The sequence below is a fragment of the Erinaceus europaeus genome, chromosome 2 (assembly GCF_950295315.1).
Source record: "Erinaceus europaeus chromosome 2, mEriEur2.1, whole genome shotgun sequence".
NCBI lineage: Eukaryota > Metazoa > Chordata > Mammalia > Eulipotyphla > Erinaceidae > Erinaceus > Erinaceus europaeus.
The window spans coordinates 109,350,370-109,368,744 of NC_080163.1; the positions used below are offsets into that span (position 1 = coordinate 109,350,370).

Here is an 18,375-nt window from a genome sequence, read left to right on the forward strand (position 1 = left end):
CTCCAGCACATGTGATGCCAGAGATCAAACTCAGGACCCCATGCTTTTAAGGCCATTGTTTTAGACACTGGGCCACCTCTCAGGCAACTTATAATTTATCTTAAAGAATTGAAATAGTTTGATTTGGAACTGAGGAGATAGGTAGTGGCTATGCAAAAGACTTTCAATCCCCAGTACCACCATAAGCCAGAGCTGAGTAGTGCTCTGTTCTGCTCTTTATTTCTGCATCTCTCATTAAAGCAGATACATAACAAAAAACATCCCCTCCCCTCTCAATTTTTCTCTGTCTATCCAATAATAAAGAAAGAAAGAAAAAGTTAAAAAAAATAGCTTGGTTCTATGCACATAAATTGACAAAATGGAGTATAGGCTGTTTTGTAAACTTTTTATCCTTTATTGTTGTGACTTTATGTCAATATAAGTTTTATTTTATTTTTAATTTTTTTATATTTTCCCTTTTGTTGTCCTTGTTGTTCTTTATTGTTGTAGTTATTGTTGTTGTTATTGATGTTGTCGTTAAATAGGACAGAGAGAAGTGGAGAGAGGAGGGGAAGACAGAGAAGAGGAGAGAAAGATAGACACCTGCAGATCTACTTCACCGCTTGTGAAGTGACTCCCCTGCAGGTGGGGTGCCCAGGATCCTTATGCTGGTCCTTGCGCTTTGCGCCATGTGCGCTTAACCTGCTGCGCTACCGCCTGACTCCCAATATAAGTTTTATTATTTCTAGTGACTTTATAATTTATTATGCCATGGTACCATAGCGTTTTTAAAATTATTTTATTGGGGGGGGTTTAATGGTTTACAGGACAGCTGTTGACACGTGGATAAAAATTTTCATCTCTTCATGATAGGTGTCTGCAAAACACTCCACCATCATGCACCAGGACCCCAAAGCCCTTCCCCAAATCACCAACATACCCTCCTCCCCCAGAGTATTTGCTTTGGTACAATACACTGAATCCCATCCAAGCTTTACTTTGTGTTCTTGTTTCTTAAGTTATCCTTACAAGAGTCAGATCACCCCATATTCATCCTCCCCCTCTTGGCTTATCTCACTTAATATGATGCCTTTATGTTCCATCCAAGAAGAAGGGAAGGAGATGACTTCATCATTTTTTACCACCTAAGTTATATATATCAACTTTCTTAGCCATTCATCTGTTGGATACCTGGTTGCTTCCATCTTTGGGCTATTACAAATTGTGCTGCTATGACCATAGGTGTGTATAGATCTCTTTGGGTGAATATGTTTGTTTTCTTATGATATATCTTCAGAGGAATTGACTGTTCGTATGGTAGATCCCTATCTAGCCTTCTGAGAGTTCTCCAGACTGCTCTCCACAGGGATTGGATCAATTTAAATATCCACCAGTGGTGTAGAAGGGTTTGTTTACCTCAGCAACCTCTCCAACATATGTTACTGTCCTTTTCGATGAATGACATTCTCACAGGAGTGAAGTGGTATCTCATTGTTTTCATTAACATTTCTCTGATAATCAGTGACTTTTAGCATTTTTTATATGTCTGTTGACCCTTGGGATCATTCTTTGGCAAATACTCTGTCCATAGCCTCTCCCCACTTTTGGATGGAGTTATTTGTTCCTTTGTTGCTGAGTTTGTTAAGCTTTTTGTATATTCTAGTTATTAACCTTTTGTCTGATATATGGCATGTAAAAAAGATCTTATCCCATTGTATAAGGGGTCTCTTTCGATGGTGGTTCCTTTTGTCATTCAGAAGCTTTTCAGTTTGATGTAGTCCCAACAGTTTACTTTTGGTTTTGTTTTCCTTGCAAATGGATTAAGTCATGGAAGATGCTTGTAAAACTTGGATAGAAAAGAGTTCTGCCAGTGTTTTCCTCTAAATATTTGACTGTTTCTGATTTAACATCCAAATCCTTGATCTGGAGTTTACTTTTGTGTGTGATGAAATGTAGTGGTCCAGTTTTATTCTTTTGCATGTTTCAACCCTCCTTTCCCAACATCATTTGTTGAAGAGACTCTCCTTTCTCCATGTAATATCTTGGGCCCTTTCATCAGAAATTAAGTGTTCAGGGGGCCTGGCAGTAGCGCACTGGTTAAGCGCATAGTGTTAAGTGCAAGAATCCCCACCTGCAAGGGGTTGCTTCTCAAGCTGTGAAGCAGGTCTGCAGGTGTCTTTCTCTGCCCCTCTGTCTTCCCCTCCTCTCTCCATTTCTCTCTGTCCTATCCAGCAACAGTAGCAGCAGCGGCAACAACAATGGAAAAAATATGGCCACCAGGAGCAGTGGATTTGTGGTGTAGACACCGAGCCCCAGCAATAACCCTGGAGGCAAAAGAACAAAAAAAAAAATTCAGTGTTCAGAGGTGTAGGGGCTTATTTCTGGATTCTCATTTCTATCCTACTGGTTGGTCAGTGTGTCTGTTTTTTCTGGTACCAGGCAGCTTTGATTACAATAGCCCTATAATATAGTTTGAGATCTAGATGGCAGTGTGAGCCTTCAGTTTTGTTCTTTTTTTCTTGAGATGCTTTGCCACTTCTAGGTATTTTCTGATTCCAAATAAACTGTAGTAGTTTTTGTTCTATGCTCTTAAAGAAATTTGGTGGGACCTTGATGAGGATTGCATTAAATCTGTATATGACTCTAAGTAATATAGTCATTTTGTTAATCCATGAAAATGGGATATTATGTCTAGTTCTTTGTATTTTTTAAAATATTTATTTATTCCCTTTTGTTGCCCTTGTTGTCTTATAGTTATTACTGTTGTTGTTATTGATGTTGTTGGATAGGACAGAGAGAAATGGAGAGAGGGGGAGAGAAAGACACCTGAAGACCTGCTTCACTGCTTGTGAAGCGACTCCCCTGCAGGTGGGAATCCTTAAGCTGGTTCTTATGCTTTGTGCCACCTGTGCTTAACCCACTGTGCTACTGCCCAACTCCCCTTTGTATTTTTTAATTAATTAATTTATTTACTCCCTTTTGTTGCCCTTGTTTTTTTATTATTGTTGTAGTTATTTTTGTTGTTGTTGGATAGGACAGAGAGAAATGGAGAGAGATGGGGAAGACAGGGAGGGGGAGAGAAAGACAGACACCTGCAGACCTGCTTCACCGCCTGTGAAGCGACTACCCTGCAGGTGTGGGGGGGCTCAAACCGGGATCCATATGCTTGTGCTTTGTGCCACGTGCGCTTAACCCGCTGTGCTACTGTCTGACCCTGTATTTTGTTTATTTCCTTGAAAAGAGCCTCATCATTTTCAGTATACATGTTTTTCACTTCTTTTGTTAGGTTTATTCCATATAGTTGATTGTTTTTGTTGCCATAGTAAATGGGATTGCGAAGTTTCTTCTTCTGATACGGTGTTTGATAGAGGAATACCACTGATTTTTAGGACTTTCTACGTATATTGTCATATTGTCTACAAATAGTGACAGTTTCACCATAGTTTAAAAAAAAAAAAAACAAGGGGAGTCGGGCTGTAGCTCAGCAGGTTAAGTGCAGGTGGCACAAAGCACAAGGACCGGCATAAAGATCCCGGGTCGAGCCCTTGCTCCCCACCTGCAGGGGAGTCGCTTCACAGGTGGTGAAGCAGGTCTGCAGGTGTCTATCTTTCTCTCCCCCTCCTCTCTCCATTTCTCTCTGTCCTATCCAACAACGACGACAACAAGAATAACTACAACAATAAAACAACAAGAGCAACAAAAGGGAATGAATAAATAAATAAATATAAATAAATATAAAATACAATTAAAAATAAAAAAAACAATTTTTGGTAGACATTTATGCTATTTCCATCATTACAAAATTATAATTATTTATCATTTGTATATAAGATTTGCTGGATCAGATTGTGTGCCTTTTAAGGGCTTTTGATTTAAGTAAGCAAGTAGTAGGGCTTTCTTTTGCTTTTTTTTTGTTGTTGTTTTTTTAAGAAATATCAACTAGTTCATATTTCCTTCAGTAGTATTTGAAAATGTTTATTTCCTGCAAACTCTCTCATACTGGGCTCTCTATTTTTTGCATCTGATTGGCATATTTTCATTTTTTAACTCCTAGTAAAATTAAGTATCTTGCTTTGTGTTTGTTGCTGTTTGCAATCTTTTGTTAATTTACATTTTTTTCTGTTGAAGGGCTGCTCTTTATCTGCTTTTATTTAAAAAATTCTTTTATGTATTACTTTCACTAAACACATAATTATGTGCAAGTATACCTATACTCTTAAATTAGCCTGGTTTAGGGTAGTGGGTCTCAAAACTCACAGACCACATTACTCAAAATTGTTAGAACTCAGATCATTTTCCAGAGATTCAGATTTCTTAGACCTGTTGGGTAATCTATGAATCTGTTACTCATTAATTGATGTTAGACAACCTCTGATTTTGGGAAAGTAGAAATTATTTTAAGATTTTTTTTTTTTTTACTGTTCCTGGTGTTTTTTTTTTGTTTTGTTTTGTTTATTTTTGTCTCATTGCATTCCCTTATTTATTATTTATTTTAATAATAACAGATGAGACTCTTGGTTTGTTAAATTTTTCACCCTACCACAGCCTGACATAATAGATTTTGCAAAAGTACATTGGTAATTTGTATGGCATAATATAATGGAAGCCCTTTTATAAGATGGCGGGAAGCTTCACTTACAAATAAAGTAAAAGTGATACGTGAGAAGGAAATTAGGTAAATTAGTCGTCTTCTAGCGTTTGCCCTTCTTCCGTAGCCAGTCAACAGCGTCAGGTTGAAAGCTGTCAGGAGCTGCTTGTTGCTGGCTTTGAAAGTGACTGGGATTCATGTGGATTCAGTCGGCTAGGAAGGATCATCAGTTTCCCCAATGAATGGGTACTCACGGGATGCACCACGAGAAGGTCGAGCCAATGCATCCTGGTAAATTAGTCTAAGTGGGCAGAACTAGAAGGGGCTGTCTACTTTTAAAAATTCAGTGGGGATATTGTGCTCAGTTACTTATTCAGTTTTATATTGTACTATTCTTTGAACTTTAAATTAGGAACTTATGTCTGTTGAGAAATAGATTAAATGACTTTTTTGGAAACGACCTGTTTCTATTCTTACTGAAAAGGGAGTGTTGTTACCTTTAATTTTTCTTTTTTTTTTAATCTTCATTTTTTGTTGTTGAAAGCAGATAAACATAAGCAGAAAACTACAAAGGCTGAATTTACAGGAAATTTTTCTTTTTTTTTTTTTTTTTTTTTCGCCTCCAAGGTTATCACTGGGGCTCAGTGCCTGCACTAGGAATCCACTGCTCCTGAAGGCTGTTTTTTCTCTTTTGTTGCCCTTGTTGTTTATCATTGTTGTTGTTGCTGTCATTGTTGTTGGATAGGACAGAAAGAAATCGAGAGAGAAGGGGAAGACAGGGAGAGAAAGATAGATACCAGCAGACCTGCTTCACCACTTGTGAAATTACCCCCCTGTAGGTGGGGAGCAGGGCTCTAACCAGGATCCTTATGCCGGACATTGTGCTTGGTTTCTTGTTTTTCCTGCCATGTGCGCTTAGCCCACAGCGTGACTGCCCAGCCCCCTACAGGAATATTTCAACACTGTAACAGAAACAGAAATTTAAGCAGTTATTTGACATTTAGCGACGTGTCATTGTTGCTACATACATGTAATTACACTTAAAAATAAAGAAATGTGCTTACCAGTCAATTTTTTGATAGCCAGACCGCACATTTCATGAGGGGAAAATACAATAGGCCAAGAAACTCTCTAATTCCTCTGATTTCATATAGAGAGTCTTTATGAAGAGGTTGTTGGGCATTTGGGGCAGGGATAGCCCTAGTTTTCCTCATTCTAGAGGCTACAGACTCTCCTTTTCCTTTTCCTTTCCACTTTTCAAGACACTATCTACTAAAGAGAGGAACTGGGAAATTTATTATCTGCTTTGCTTTCTCACAAATAGTTTTTTCTGCATTTAAAACTTGGGATGCAAAAATCCCAGGCATAGGTGGTACACAAAGAACAGTTGCTTAATGCTAAACCAGTACCAGATTTTAAGGTCTAAGCTGTCTTCTTATCTTATTAACCTGGGTGTCTGCAAATTTTTAAACCTGTAGTTTGGATGTTTGATCACTTAGACTCTCTACAACAGCCACATAATACTCCATGCATTTGAAATTAAATGAAATAAAAGCAAATTTAACATCATTACTAAGCCACGTGAAAGTATGATAGTTTAGAATATGCTGTTTTTCTTATCTTCCACTCTACCCACATCCTCTCAGCTTCATATCAGATATGTACTTTTTGCCCCAGGGATATATAGGGACAAGTCAAAGATTCTGGAGCCTAGTGGAAACTAACTGGGCATCATTCATATGTCTGTTGTGACATTTTAGGAAGGAGCTCTGTTCTTCCTATTGACTACCTATAATTCAACACTTGTTGGTCGAGAGTTTCTCCATTTACAATACTGATTTTTTTTTTTGCACGTTATAAAATAATGATGAAATGTTATTGGAATTTCCTGATAATACTTACAGAACTTTCTATATTTGCTGATTCAGTGTTATTCTGTAGAGGTAGTTTTGTGTTGATTGCTGTTCAGTAATAAAATTACTAATGTACTTTAATGTACATTATATAATAATTTACTAACATATCATTCATTTTGTTTATTTTGTTTACTTATTGGATAGAGACTGAGAAATCAAGACAGAAGGGAGGAGATATAGAGGGAGAGAAAAAGATACCAGCAGCACTGCTTCTGAAGCTTCCCCCTCCAGATGGGGGTCAGGTACATAACCGAGCCCCTTCATATATCATTCTTAGGTGATATTTTCAGGGGGAAATTTCTAAATTCAGAGGAACAAAGTGATATTTTTACATTTACAAAGCCAGTAAATGGCTTGAATCCTTATCTTTTGATTTGTTTCTATTTTGCCTCCCCCACCCATATAACTTCTGCCTAAATAGTGTAAAAATGCACTATTACTGTTTCATTCAGTAACTCAGATTGCAAGTATAGCAGATGTTTAAATAAAAATAAGGATAACAGCATAAAGGTTTTTCAAAATGAATCAATTGTACTTTTTGACAGATTAAAAATTGCTATCATAGACAATAAACCTCATGTACAATAAACCTCTACTAAGTGGGGGGGGGGGAGTTGCCATTAATGCTGAAGGGGCTTTCATTGTATCTACAACTAATATAATCAATATAGTTTTTTCATTTGATTTTTTTATCAGTGCACTGCTCAGCACTGGCTATGGTGATATAGGGGCTTGAACCTGGGACCATGGAACTTAATGCATGAGTCTTTTTACATAACCATTATGCTGTCTCCAGCCCACCAGTATAGTTTTGTATAAATAGCCAATATTGTTTAATATGTAGCATAAATGATAAAGTAGGAAAACTGTACTAACTTGCTCTTAGATGCCCATGTACTATATCTTTTAGGTCAGTATGATATTCTCCATCAAAGATTATTTTCTTTATTTCTCCTGATATAATTTATTATTAGTCTATAGAAATATAACTAATTTTTATGTATTGATTTTGTACCCTGAAACTTCACTGATCTATTGAAAGAAATATTTAACTATCAAGTCCCTAATAATTTGAGAGGAAACTACTAATTTGTCCCATTTATAAAATGTTTTTCAGATATTTCATTCAAAGGAAGAAATAGATCTTCTATTAAGATGGAATCTGTTGTTTGGGAATGTGGTTGATCAACTTGATATATTGGCCAAACGTGCCCTATGTAATAAAATGAAAAGAAGAGACAAGATGATGTCATTTTCCCATATTGTGAAACCAAAAACAAATGCCTTTTGTGAGAACAAGCTAACAAACCTCTGACAGTGCAGAGTATTGAACTGTTTGAAGAACTTAACAGCAAGATATAGAAGTACTTTCAAGCTAAGACCAGCAGGTGTATAAAGATCTAAAATACACACCGAGTAGGCCTCATCATCCAAATCTCATTTATATCTAGGAAGAATGGCTATGAGTTGGGTTGTCTTCTATTTTTGGCCCTTGATTATGTTTGCAAGGCATACAGGTGGGCACAGCTTGTTTTCTTGTGAACCTATTACCTTGAGGATGTGCCAAGATTTGCCTTATAATACCACCTTCATGCCTAATTTTCTGAATCATTATGACCAACAGACAGCAGCTTTAGCAATGGAGGTAAGACTTGATTTATTCTTTGACATATTTCAGAAAATAATTCTTATGTTGTCCTGTTAACTAATCTAAGGAATGTGTTTGATAACGGGGAAAGAGTATATTAATCAAACTATATTGTGTTCATTTAAAAGTTGAACATTTCAGTTTAAACTTTAATAGAATGATGAACTCATGTTTGAGGAGTGTTACTTTAATTATTTTGTAAACATATCTGCTTTTATAACAAATGTGAAATATGAACTTAAAAGGTAATAATTATTCCCAAGTTTAAAAATTGTATTATTTTATTGATAATAAAATTTTGGCAGAGAGAAAATATAGTATATTTAAAATTAAGCCATTAAATATTGGAGGTAAAATGATTTTCAAAAATGAGTTCATATGTTCACCCTCTAGTGGTTTACAGTATTTGAATTTTCTTTACTATTTAAGTAATTTTCTGATATTTGATCACTTTAGTAATGATATCTTCAAAATAATGAGAAGGGGTTTTTTTTCTGTGATTTACCTGTTCTTGAATTTTCAGAGTTTTTTTTTTTGAAAGTTGGTTACTTGAATTTTTCTAATGATAATTCTTTAGGTTCTTTCTAATAAATTATTGTTAGAAACTATAGCAAATATGTGCTTTTATATTGTAGTTTAAGAATTGTAGACAACAGTATACCTATCAGATAAGATAGTTTACAGTAGTTGTAAGAAACAGACACTTTGGTTTGAGCCTCTGGCTCCCCATCTGCAGGGGAGTCACTTCACAGGTGGTGAAGCAGGTCTGCAGGTGTCTCTCTCTCTCCCCCCTCTCTTTCTTCCCCTCCTCTCTCCATTTCTCTCTGTCCTGCCCAACAACGACTACAGCTACAATAAGGGCAACAAGAGGGAATACATAAATAAAAATAAAAAGAAACAGAGACTTTGGAGTAGGGCAGACCTGTCTTTGAATTCTAGTTCTACTAGTTTCTAGCTCTAGTACTTTAGACAAAGTATGTGAATAATTTTAACATAATTTTTTACTTATAAAATGGAGCTAATAGTAATCATTCACCCTTTTGTAAGGTACACAATGAAAACATGTGCAAAGTTTTTGCACTTTTGTTGATGGAACGTAATAAGTATACTCTGAAAGTGACAATTCTTGCTATTTACCCATATTCTAATATTAGTGTTGTAAAGTACCCATAATTTACTGTTTTGTATTTTAGCCTTTACTATTACAGTGCTTTCAGCAGGTCAAAGTCTATATGCTTTAGAATTCTTTATTTTATAGGTTCATTACTTCAAGTAGACTAGCATTTATCTGGGAAAATATGTGGAAAGATTAATATTCATAGATTTCATAGATGTTGAAATGTGGAGGGCAACATATCTATTCCAAGTATTTGAAAATGTATTAAGTTGAACAAAACATTTTCTACTTTCTCTTTAAGATTATAAATTTGAAGATTTATTGAGAAACTAGCCCAATGTATGATATATAATAGATGATCTGAAAATATTAATTCTGTTCTAAAATCCATTATAAATAATCCTAACAGAAAGGTACTAGAAAGGTGATGTATTTGTTCTCAATATGCATCTGTTGTAGATTCATGAACCATTCATAATGAAGGCATGGTAAACAATTGCTACCCTTTGCTGAAACTTTTCCATGTGGCATAGATATTTTATTGACATTGAGATTGCTTCTGTTTGAATTTATACATTCTAGAGAGAGTGTTTAAGTGGCCAATTCTAATAGGAGGCTCTAGTGATATGAAGTAATTTGGGAATTGTTGCCTTTTGTATGAATGTCATGTTAAAACAATGCCATTGGTAGAATCAGTTTGAATATGTAAAGTTTCTGTACTAGCAAAGGGCATGAAAACCCATCAATCAATACCACATACTTCCAGATGAAAGTAAGGATAGCCCTTACAAGGATTTAGATCTGCTGATGCTACCATTGCCCTCACATCCAGGAATCCAGCTTTTTCTAACAGCAAGTAATTGAAGCAAACAATCCCAGTGCATTCCTAAATGTTCAGTGTGGGACTAGATGAATCAAATGACAGTTTCCTAGGAATACCATCTTTCATCATTCCTAGATAGGTCTGCCTAAGTTTCATTCCCATGCTGGTATTTGGTGAGTCAAAATAAGTGTTTGAGAGACCTGGTGGTAGCACAGCAGGTTAAGCACACATGGCGCAAAAGCGCAAGGACCAGCATAAGGATCCAGGTTCGAGCTCCCCACCTGTAGGCGGTCGCTTCACAAGCAATGAAGCAGGTTTGCAGGTGTCTTTCTCTTCCCCCTCTGCCTTCCCTTCCTCTTGACTTCTTTCTCTCCTGTCCAACAAAACAGCAGCAGCAGCAGTGGCAATAATAACTAACAACAAGGGCAACAAAATGGGAAAAAATGCTTCCAGGAGCAGTGGATTCACAGAGCAGGCACCGAGCCCCAGCAATAACCCTGGAGGCAAAAAAAAAGTGTTTGAATAGACTAGTATAGGAATTAGCCAGGGATATCATAGATAAAAGAAAGTGCAAAATCTGGCTTATTTCAGATTTGATTATTCACTGTCAACCACTTGGATGTTCTTTCATTATATATAGATGATGCCTTGTCTATAAGTTTATTGGAATTGGGACATGTTTAAATGGGGTGTCATTTCATTCTAAAATATACACATATACACACACATGTTCTCTCTCTCTTTTTTTTTTTTTTTTTTGGTTACTGGAGTTACTGATGGAGCTCAGTACCTACACAATGACTATTCTATCACTCCTGTAAGCCTTTTTTTGTCCTCATTGATAGCTGGTGAGACACAGATAGAGAAAGGATAAGAAAGAGACAGAGAGGAGAGACACTACTTGTGAAGTGTCCCCTTGGAGTTGGGGGCCAGTGCTTGAACTCAAGACTTTTCACTTAGTATTGTGTGGACTACCAAATGTGTGTCATCTGATCCCCCCCCCACGCTAAGTCTTTATAAATTCTTAATGTCATACCTCTTTCTTCCCCGAGTATTAATGGCATTTGAGACAAAAATATTCTCATTCCTAAATTTTCCAAACCATTTTTAGCTGCCCAAAATTGATAAGCAAATTTTTGAGAGTTGCCCAGCAGAGATAAAAAGTTGTCAACAAATTGTCAGCTGTCTTTACCAGCCCATGTTATATCAGGTATATATTTAGTGCTAATAAAAAGAGATCTCAGGGGGTCCAAGCATACCTGATTGAGCACACACATGCAATACGCACAGACCCTGGTCAGTCCTCACCTACAAGGGGGAAAATTTCATGAGTGGTGAAGTAGTTGAGGTGTCTCTGTCTCCCTTTCAATCTCCCCCTCTAGTTTCTCTTTGTTTCTGTGCAAAAATAAAATAAAATAAAAAGAGAGAGAGAGATTTGAGCAGTCTTTCCCCTCTTACTGGATAGCTAAAGCCCAGCTGAAAATAGGAAGGGGGCAATTTACTGGGGAAAATACTGAAATAGGCATAGAGACCTTCTGCCACTGACTTGTTTTGTGACTTGTTTGTATTGGTTTGGCCTAGAAAGCAAATTTTGCCTGTCCATTTTATAATGTTTTTATAAAGACTGTGATATATAAATACATCATTGAAAAGTTAAAGTGCTTTGTGAATACAGAGCATTATTCTTTTTCTGTCACCCTGTGTAGTTTGTATGTAGTTCAGGTAATCTTTAATCAGTCTAGAAGGTTTGTTTGTTGTGATTGTTTTTGCCATGATAGTGTTCAACTCTGACTTGTGGCAGGGATTGAACCCAGGACTTCTGGTGCATGGAAGTCGTTTGCACTATTGCTAATATTCTCTTTGCCTTCCTTTTTTAATCAGACTACTATTAGGATAATCAAAGGAAAAACTCAGGATAAGTTGTATTTGCTTTCATTTCCTGTTTTCTTTTGTCATTCTCACTCAAAGTCTTTTGTAATATAGGAAACTAGCAACAGTATAGCTCCTAGTGGTAACCAGGGCTTAAAAGCCTAGATATTCAAGATGTCATTTAGAATTCATTAGAAACAAAATGCTTGGATCAGTATCCGAGTTATTCAAACAAACTTGTTTTCACTTTAAAAAAAATTTTATTTTATTTATTGTTGGTCAGAGGCAGAAAATTTGAGAGGATAGGGAGATAAGGAGAGAGAGAGAGAGATACCTGTAGCCCTACTTCACCACTTGTGAAGTTTTCCCCCTGCAGGTGGGGGGACCAGGGGCTGGAACCCAGGTCCTTGTGCAATGTAGTGTGTGCACTTAACCAGATGCGCCTCCACTTGGCCCCTCGTTTTAACTTAAAAAAAATCAGTTTTAAGTATACATAGTTCAGTGGCACTAAGTACAATTACCTTGTTAATCTATCGCCAATAATCCTTTTGTGACTTATTTTACTCAGCATATTGTCTTCAAGGGTCATCATATAGTATATGTCAGAATTTCCATATATTTATGTTTTATTGCCACCAAGGTTATTGCTGGAGCTCAGTGGTGGCACTGCACATCCACCACTCCTGATGGCTATTTTTTTCCTTTCCTTTTATTTATTTTTTCTTTCTATTTTATTTGATAGGATAGAGAGAAATTGAGGGAGATGGGGAGATAGAGAGGGTAAGAGAAAGACACTTGCAAACTTGTTTCACTGCTTGTGAAGCATCTCCCTTGTAGGTGGGGAGCTGGGATAACTCTGGAGGGGAAAAAAAGGGGGGGGAGGAGAAAGGGAGACCTGCAGACCTACTTCACAGCTTGTGAAGCTTCTCCTCCACTCCTGCCCCCCACAGATGGGGGAATAGGGTTGCTGACTGGGTCCTTCTGCATGGTAACGTGTACACTTCACCAGGTGTACCATACCCGGCCCCTGTTGGTATGCTTCTAATTCTGCTTCTAAAAACCCCTTCTGTTTCATTTGGTTTAATCCCCCCTGCTTAACACTGTATTCTATTTACATAACCACTGTTAACTAAGCACCACCCTCCCTCCAGGGCATTGGTGGTTCAGTGGTAGAATTCTTGCCTGCTCTGCCCCCTCTCCTTGTCACACCCTGATTTTCACCAATCTCTTTTTGCTCCACCCTCTCTATGTCACATCCTGTTTACACCCTACTTGGCAAGTATATATAAGAACAGGTTTGTGAGTTTTCAGTTTAGTTTAGCTTAGCTTGGCTTAGATTATGCTGCGTTCTGCATGAATAAAAAGATACTGCGTACAGCTCAGCCATGAGTCCCTGGTCATCTGTCTCCCGTCAGTGAAGCTCAGTCTGACAGGCCTCTAATACATTAATTTTTTTGTTTACTTTTCTGAGGAACCATCATACTGTTTTCCACAGCTGCTTTCTTTGAATTTTCACCAACAATGTAGAAGAAGTGTTCTAATTTCACCATATTCTCCCCAACACTTGTTATTTTCAGTTAATTAGTGTTGTTAATACTGTGTCATCACCAGGGTTTTACCCCTTCAACCTCACTTTTTGAAATATAGATAAGAGACCATTGGATGGAAGCTTCCTCTAAAATGATGAGGTTCAAACTGACTCACACACGGCAATGTAGGCACACTGTCCAGGTGAGCTGTTTTGCCTGCCTATTATTATTATTTTTATAACAACCGTCCAAGTGGGTACAGAGTTGTTTTTGGTTTTTTCACTCGGTTCCTTTTGATGGATATTTAGGTAGTTTCTTTCTTGGTTTTTTCTGTAGAAATCAAGGCTATTCTTTTTGTATGCCCGGCATCTAACAGTACTTCACTCACAGTAACTGCTAAGTGAATGCTTGAATTAGTTAATGAAAATTTTAACATGCTAAATTCTGTAAAGGTGGTAGTTGTCATAATTATGGGGTGGTACCTGAGAATTTAATATTCTCTGCAGTTGTAAAGCATAGTGTGCATGGAGGGTATATCCCATTACCAACCTTACCCATATACCTATGAACACTGGTGTTTATTCTGCCATTTCTTAGGGTGGGGGTTAAAATGACCTGAAGCTTTTATCATTATGTGTTTTTCTTCTTATAAAGGATATAAGTAAGCAAAGAATGAAACAACTCAACTTTTCCATCCCTAGTCCATTGTTCCTTCTACTTTATATTCTTCTTCTCTGTCAAAATTTTACTTGATGCACGTATTAAATAAGGGGAAGGGTAGGGGTAGATAACAAAACATTATATATGTATCATTCTGTTTTTGTTGGAGAAAAAAAAGTATATGCATGTTCAAGAGTAGTAATTGACTGTAAGAATTTTCATCAGGTTCAATAGTAGTTGTTCCCCAATTATTCCGTTTTATTTGTGTTCTCTATGCTATTTATTTAATGTTTATATTGTATGATTTTTCATATAATGTGACAATTACACTTTTAAAACAGTATGGTTAGTATGGAAGCTCAATTTTTAGAAATTTCAAGTAGTGGCCTGGGAGGTGGCACAGTGGATAAAGTGTTGGAATCTCAAGCAGGAGATTCTGAGTTCAGTACCCAGCATTAGATGTGCCAAAGTGATGCGTTGGTGCTTGTGTTCTTCCCCGCCCCCAAACAAATAAATATATTTGACAAAAACAAAATTCTGACTACCCTTTTTTTTTTTTTGGTCTCACTCCCAGTTACAGTACCTTTAAGATGACTGAGTGACTGAAATGCCAGAAAGAACTTGACAAAAACTACAGGAAAGATTTAAAGTGCTAAGAGCATTGAAAAGAGAGAAGATTCATATGGGGGATCAGACTTTCAGGTCACATATAGAATATAATCAGGTTCTGGGTTTTTTTTTTTGTATTTTAATGTACCTTGAAATTCATGATAGACTAGAAAATATACTTCAATATACTTATTAACTTATATAACTTAATAACTTATTTACATTTTGTAAATAGGCTTGTTAGAAAATGAAAATTTTGATTGTGTTTATTTTTGGAATTCATAGTTGGCATTTTTAGAGTATCTACATTATCTAGGAGATTTACTTCCTTTATTATCTTTTGTGTGCATTAATATTAATAGGCTGGTTTTTTCCTAAGCAAACAATAATCTAGTGAAGTAGCTTGAGAAGTGTGTTCTGTGACAGGGAAAGCAGCCAGGAATTTAAAAAACTTCTAAATTGAAAATGTACATAGAAGTAGTAGAGAATTACTTGTATTTAGTTATTTCTGATTGAGGTAAAAATAATAGCTTTAAATTTTTTTTAAAGATTTATTTATTTATTTAAAATTGTCTTTACTTATGGGATAAAACAGAAATTGAGAGGGGAGGGATTGATAGGGAGAGACAGAAAGACACCTGCAGCCCTACTTTACCACTCAAAAACCGTTCCCCCTTCAGGTGGGGAGCGGAGGCTTGAACCTGGGTTCTATAGCTTTAAATTTTTTAAACTGATTTTCGTGTATGATGTTACATAGAGGAATACCTTAAATACTTGTTTTCAATTAAAATTGGCTCATAAAGTTTTGTTTTGAGACAGACTAAGTAATTAAAAACATTTCATGATATTTTAAATATTAAAAGTGTTCTCATAAAGAAAAGTAAAATATAAGTAAGCTCCTGTGATAATGGCAGATTAATGCAAGCCAGCTTATCAGAAGACTATTGGAAAGTATTTGTTATGCTATCATGAAACATTTAAAGAATTAAGATATGTAATAGGCAAATCTTATTTTAAATCACTTAAAGACCTTATTTTAAATCACTTAAATTATGAATATCATTTTAAAAAATTCAGTCTCTACATTTGATTTCAGATTTAGTGAATTTAGTCATAATATTCCCCAAACCAATAGGACACAGTTTCTATGGTTACCAAACCCATTGTAGGGGGACAAAGGTTGGAATTCTGATTCTCATGAGTCAAATTTTGGCCTTTGACACTGTCCCCTTTTCATACCCCTTGGTAAGCTTGGGCTGTTGCTATGCTTGAAGGCTTGTCAGCTAGCAGGTTCCTATGGTAACAGGAATGGAAATTTGAAAGTAGAAGGAGAATAGAAACACAAAGACTTGGTCGATTTGAATTTGAACAAAGAATGGAAGGTTCCATGTAGTGCAGCTTTGTTGTAGACACCCGGAGATTTAATTTTTGGAAGTTACTTTTCAGTTTGTAAACTTATGCCCTGAACTTGATTTAGTGGACAAAAAGTATCCTGTTTAAAGATGTATTCAGTAAGAGTCTTAAAATTTAATCAACTAAAGTTCTTTTTATTTATTACTTAATAGATGGCTTCCATAGTATTTTTCTTTCCAAATAATTTTATTGAGGAAATAATGGTCAATAAGACAATCATTGTAAAATGAATACAAATTCTTATCTCCCAGTGTTGTGTCTGCATACTACCACCACCAACTTAAGACTTCCTCAACCACTACATAGTTTTTTTTTTTAATATTTATTTATTATTTATTCCTTTTTGTTGCCCTTGTTGTTTTATTGTTGTAGTTATTATTGATGTTGTTGTTGGATAGGACAGAGAGAAATGGAGAGAGGAGGGGAAGACAGAGGGGGAGAGAAAGACAGACACCTGCAGACCTGCTTCACCACCTGTGAAGCGACTCCCCTGCAGGCGGGGAGCGGGGGGCTTGAACCGGGATCCTTAGGCTCGTCCTTGGGCTTTGCGCCACCTGCGCTTAACCCACTGCGCTACAGCCCGACTCCCTGCATAGTTTATTTTTATCTTATGTATTTGTTCTCAGCATTGTTGTATTTATACTGCCTCATTTTTTATTTTGATTTTGCTGAGATTAAAATTTGTTATAGTCAAAATTAAAGTAGCTTGCTTACTTGAAAAATGTTAATATTTTGTTTTGCATAATAGCATTATTGAGGTATAATTTGCACACAACAAACTGTACCCATTTAAAGTGTTCAGTTCCATCAATTTTGACATGTATATATACACCCATAGAACCATCACCACAATCAAAAGTATACAACATTTCTAACACCTCGAAATTCCTCTGTATCCCTTTGTAGTCTATGTTCTTAGTTGACTCTCTATTATAAGCAACTACTACTGATCTGCTTTCTGTTACTGTGTATTAATTTTTTATTTTCCACAGTTTTATATAGATATATTCATATAGTTTTTTTTTTTCTCGTCTTTTTGTGACTGGTTTCTTTCATCTAGCACAGTGATATTGAGGTTCAACCATTATTTGTTTTGCTTTTTAAGAACATCATTATTCCTGTTGACCTTTTTGTGGAAAATGATTAGTAGGGTTTCTTATACCCTAAGAATAGACCTACTACAGCTCTATTAACTAGCAACTTTTCCCTAATCTCCTTTTATAAGTCATAGTTTACTGGACTGAAAGGCTGTTTTTAATAAAATTGTTTATGTGTCAGTAAGACCATTTCACAGAAGGGAAAAGTGAAGTTTAGAGAGGTTGTATACAAATTGATTAAATACAAGAACTCTAGTTAGAATGCTAGGATTTGTCTTTATAGCTATATGATCTTGAGCAAATTAGTCTTTGTGCCTCATTTACTTTACAAATGTTATACAGTGAATTAATAATAATAGCACTTATCTTACAGGATTGTTGAGGGGTTAGAGAAGATAGATATTTAAAGCGCTTAAAACATTGCCTAGTCTATAGTGTCAATAAGTTAATATTAAAAATATATTTTTTATCTCTGTATTGGTTAGAGACAGAGAAGAGAAACACCTGCAGTACTGCTTCACTGGTTGTGAAGCAATCCCCCTTCAAGGTGGGGATCAGGGGCTTGAACCCTGGGCTTTGAGCACTGTAACATGTGCTCAATATAGAACAAAGAACAGTACATAAAGCTGTGAAGTGACAGAAGTAAAAACTTGTAGCTTTAAGGTCAGTGCAGGCAGCACAAAGTAGTCACTCAAGTCAGTTTTGTAATTCATGATGGGTCTCACAGATATTGTATTAATAATAGTGGAATATTAAATCATTAGACATTTTATATATTGCTGTGTGCCAAGCAAATTTGAGACTTGATTAAGATAAATTCATATTTGTGTGGGATACATATATATATGTGTGTGTGTGTGAATATAATATATAAACTTTTTGTTGTTGCTGTCATCAATGAGACTTCACCAATCCAAAATTACTTCTTCTTTTTTTTTTTTTTTCAAATAGAAACAGAGAAAAAAGAAGTGAGGGAAAAAAATACCACAGTTTCTTCCAATGTGGTTGGGGCAAACTCAAACCTGGTTCATGCATATGACAAAGCAGGCATACAATTCAAGTGAGCTATCTTGCTGACCCCTACTTTTTAATTTTAAAATAATATTGACTCATGGGAAGTTGCAGTG

General features: G+C 36.1%; 1 protein-coding gene across 4 annotated transcripts in view; it reads left to right on the top strand.

Annotated features, from left to right (window-relative positions):
• The window catches only part of FZD3 (frizzled class receptor 3), a 94,365-nt gene that overhangs the window by 6,515 nt on the left and 69,475 nt on the right, over positions 1–18,375 (top strand). For 3 of the 4 annotated variants that reach the window (XM_060184891.1, XM_060184894.1, XM_060184895.1), the window contains exon 2: positions 7,601–8,128. In XM_060184891.1, coding sequence (XP_060040874.1) covers positions 7,940–8,128 — 189 coding nt within the window. In that variant the 5' untranslated portion in view covers positions 7,601–7,939. Of the gene's footprint in view, positions 1–6,654; positions 6,726–7,600; positions 8,129–18,375 lie in introns of those variants that run through there. The other variant, XM_060184893.1, reaches the window with a different exon arrangement.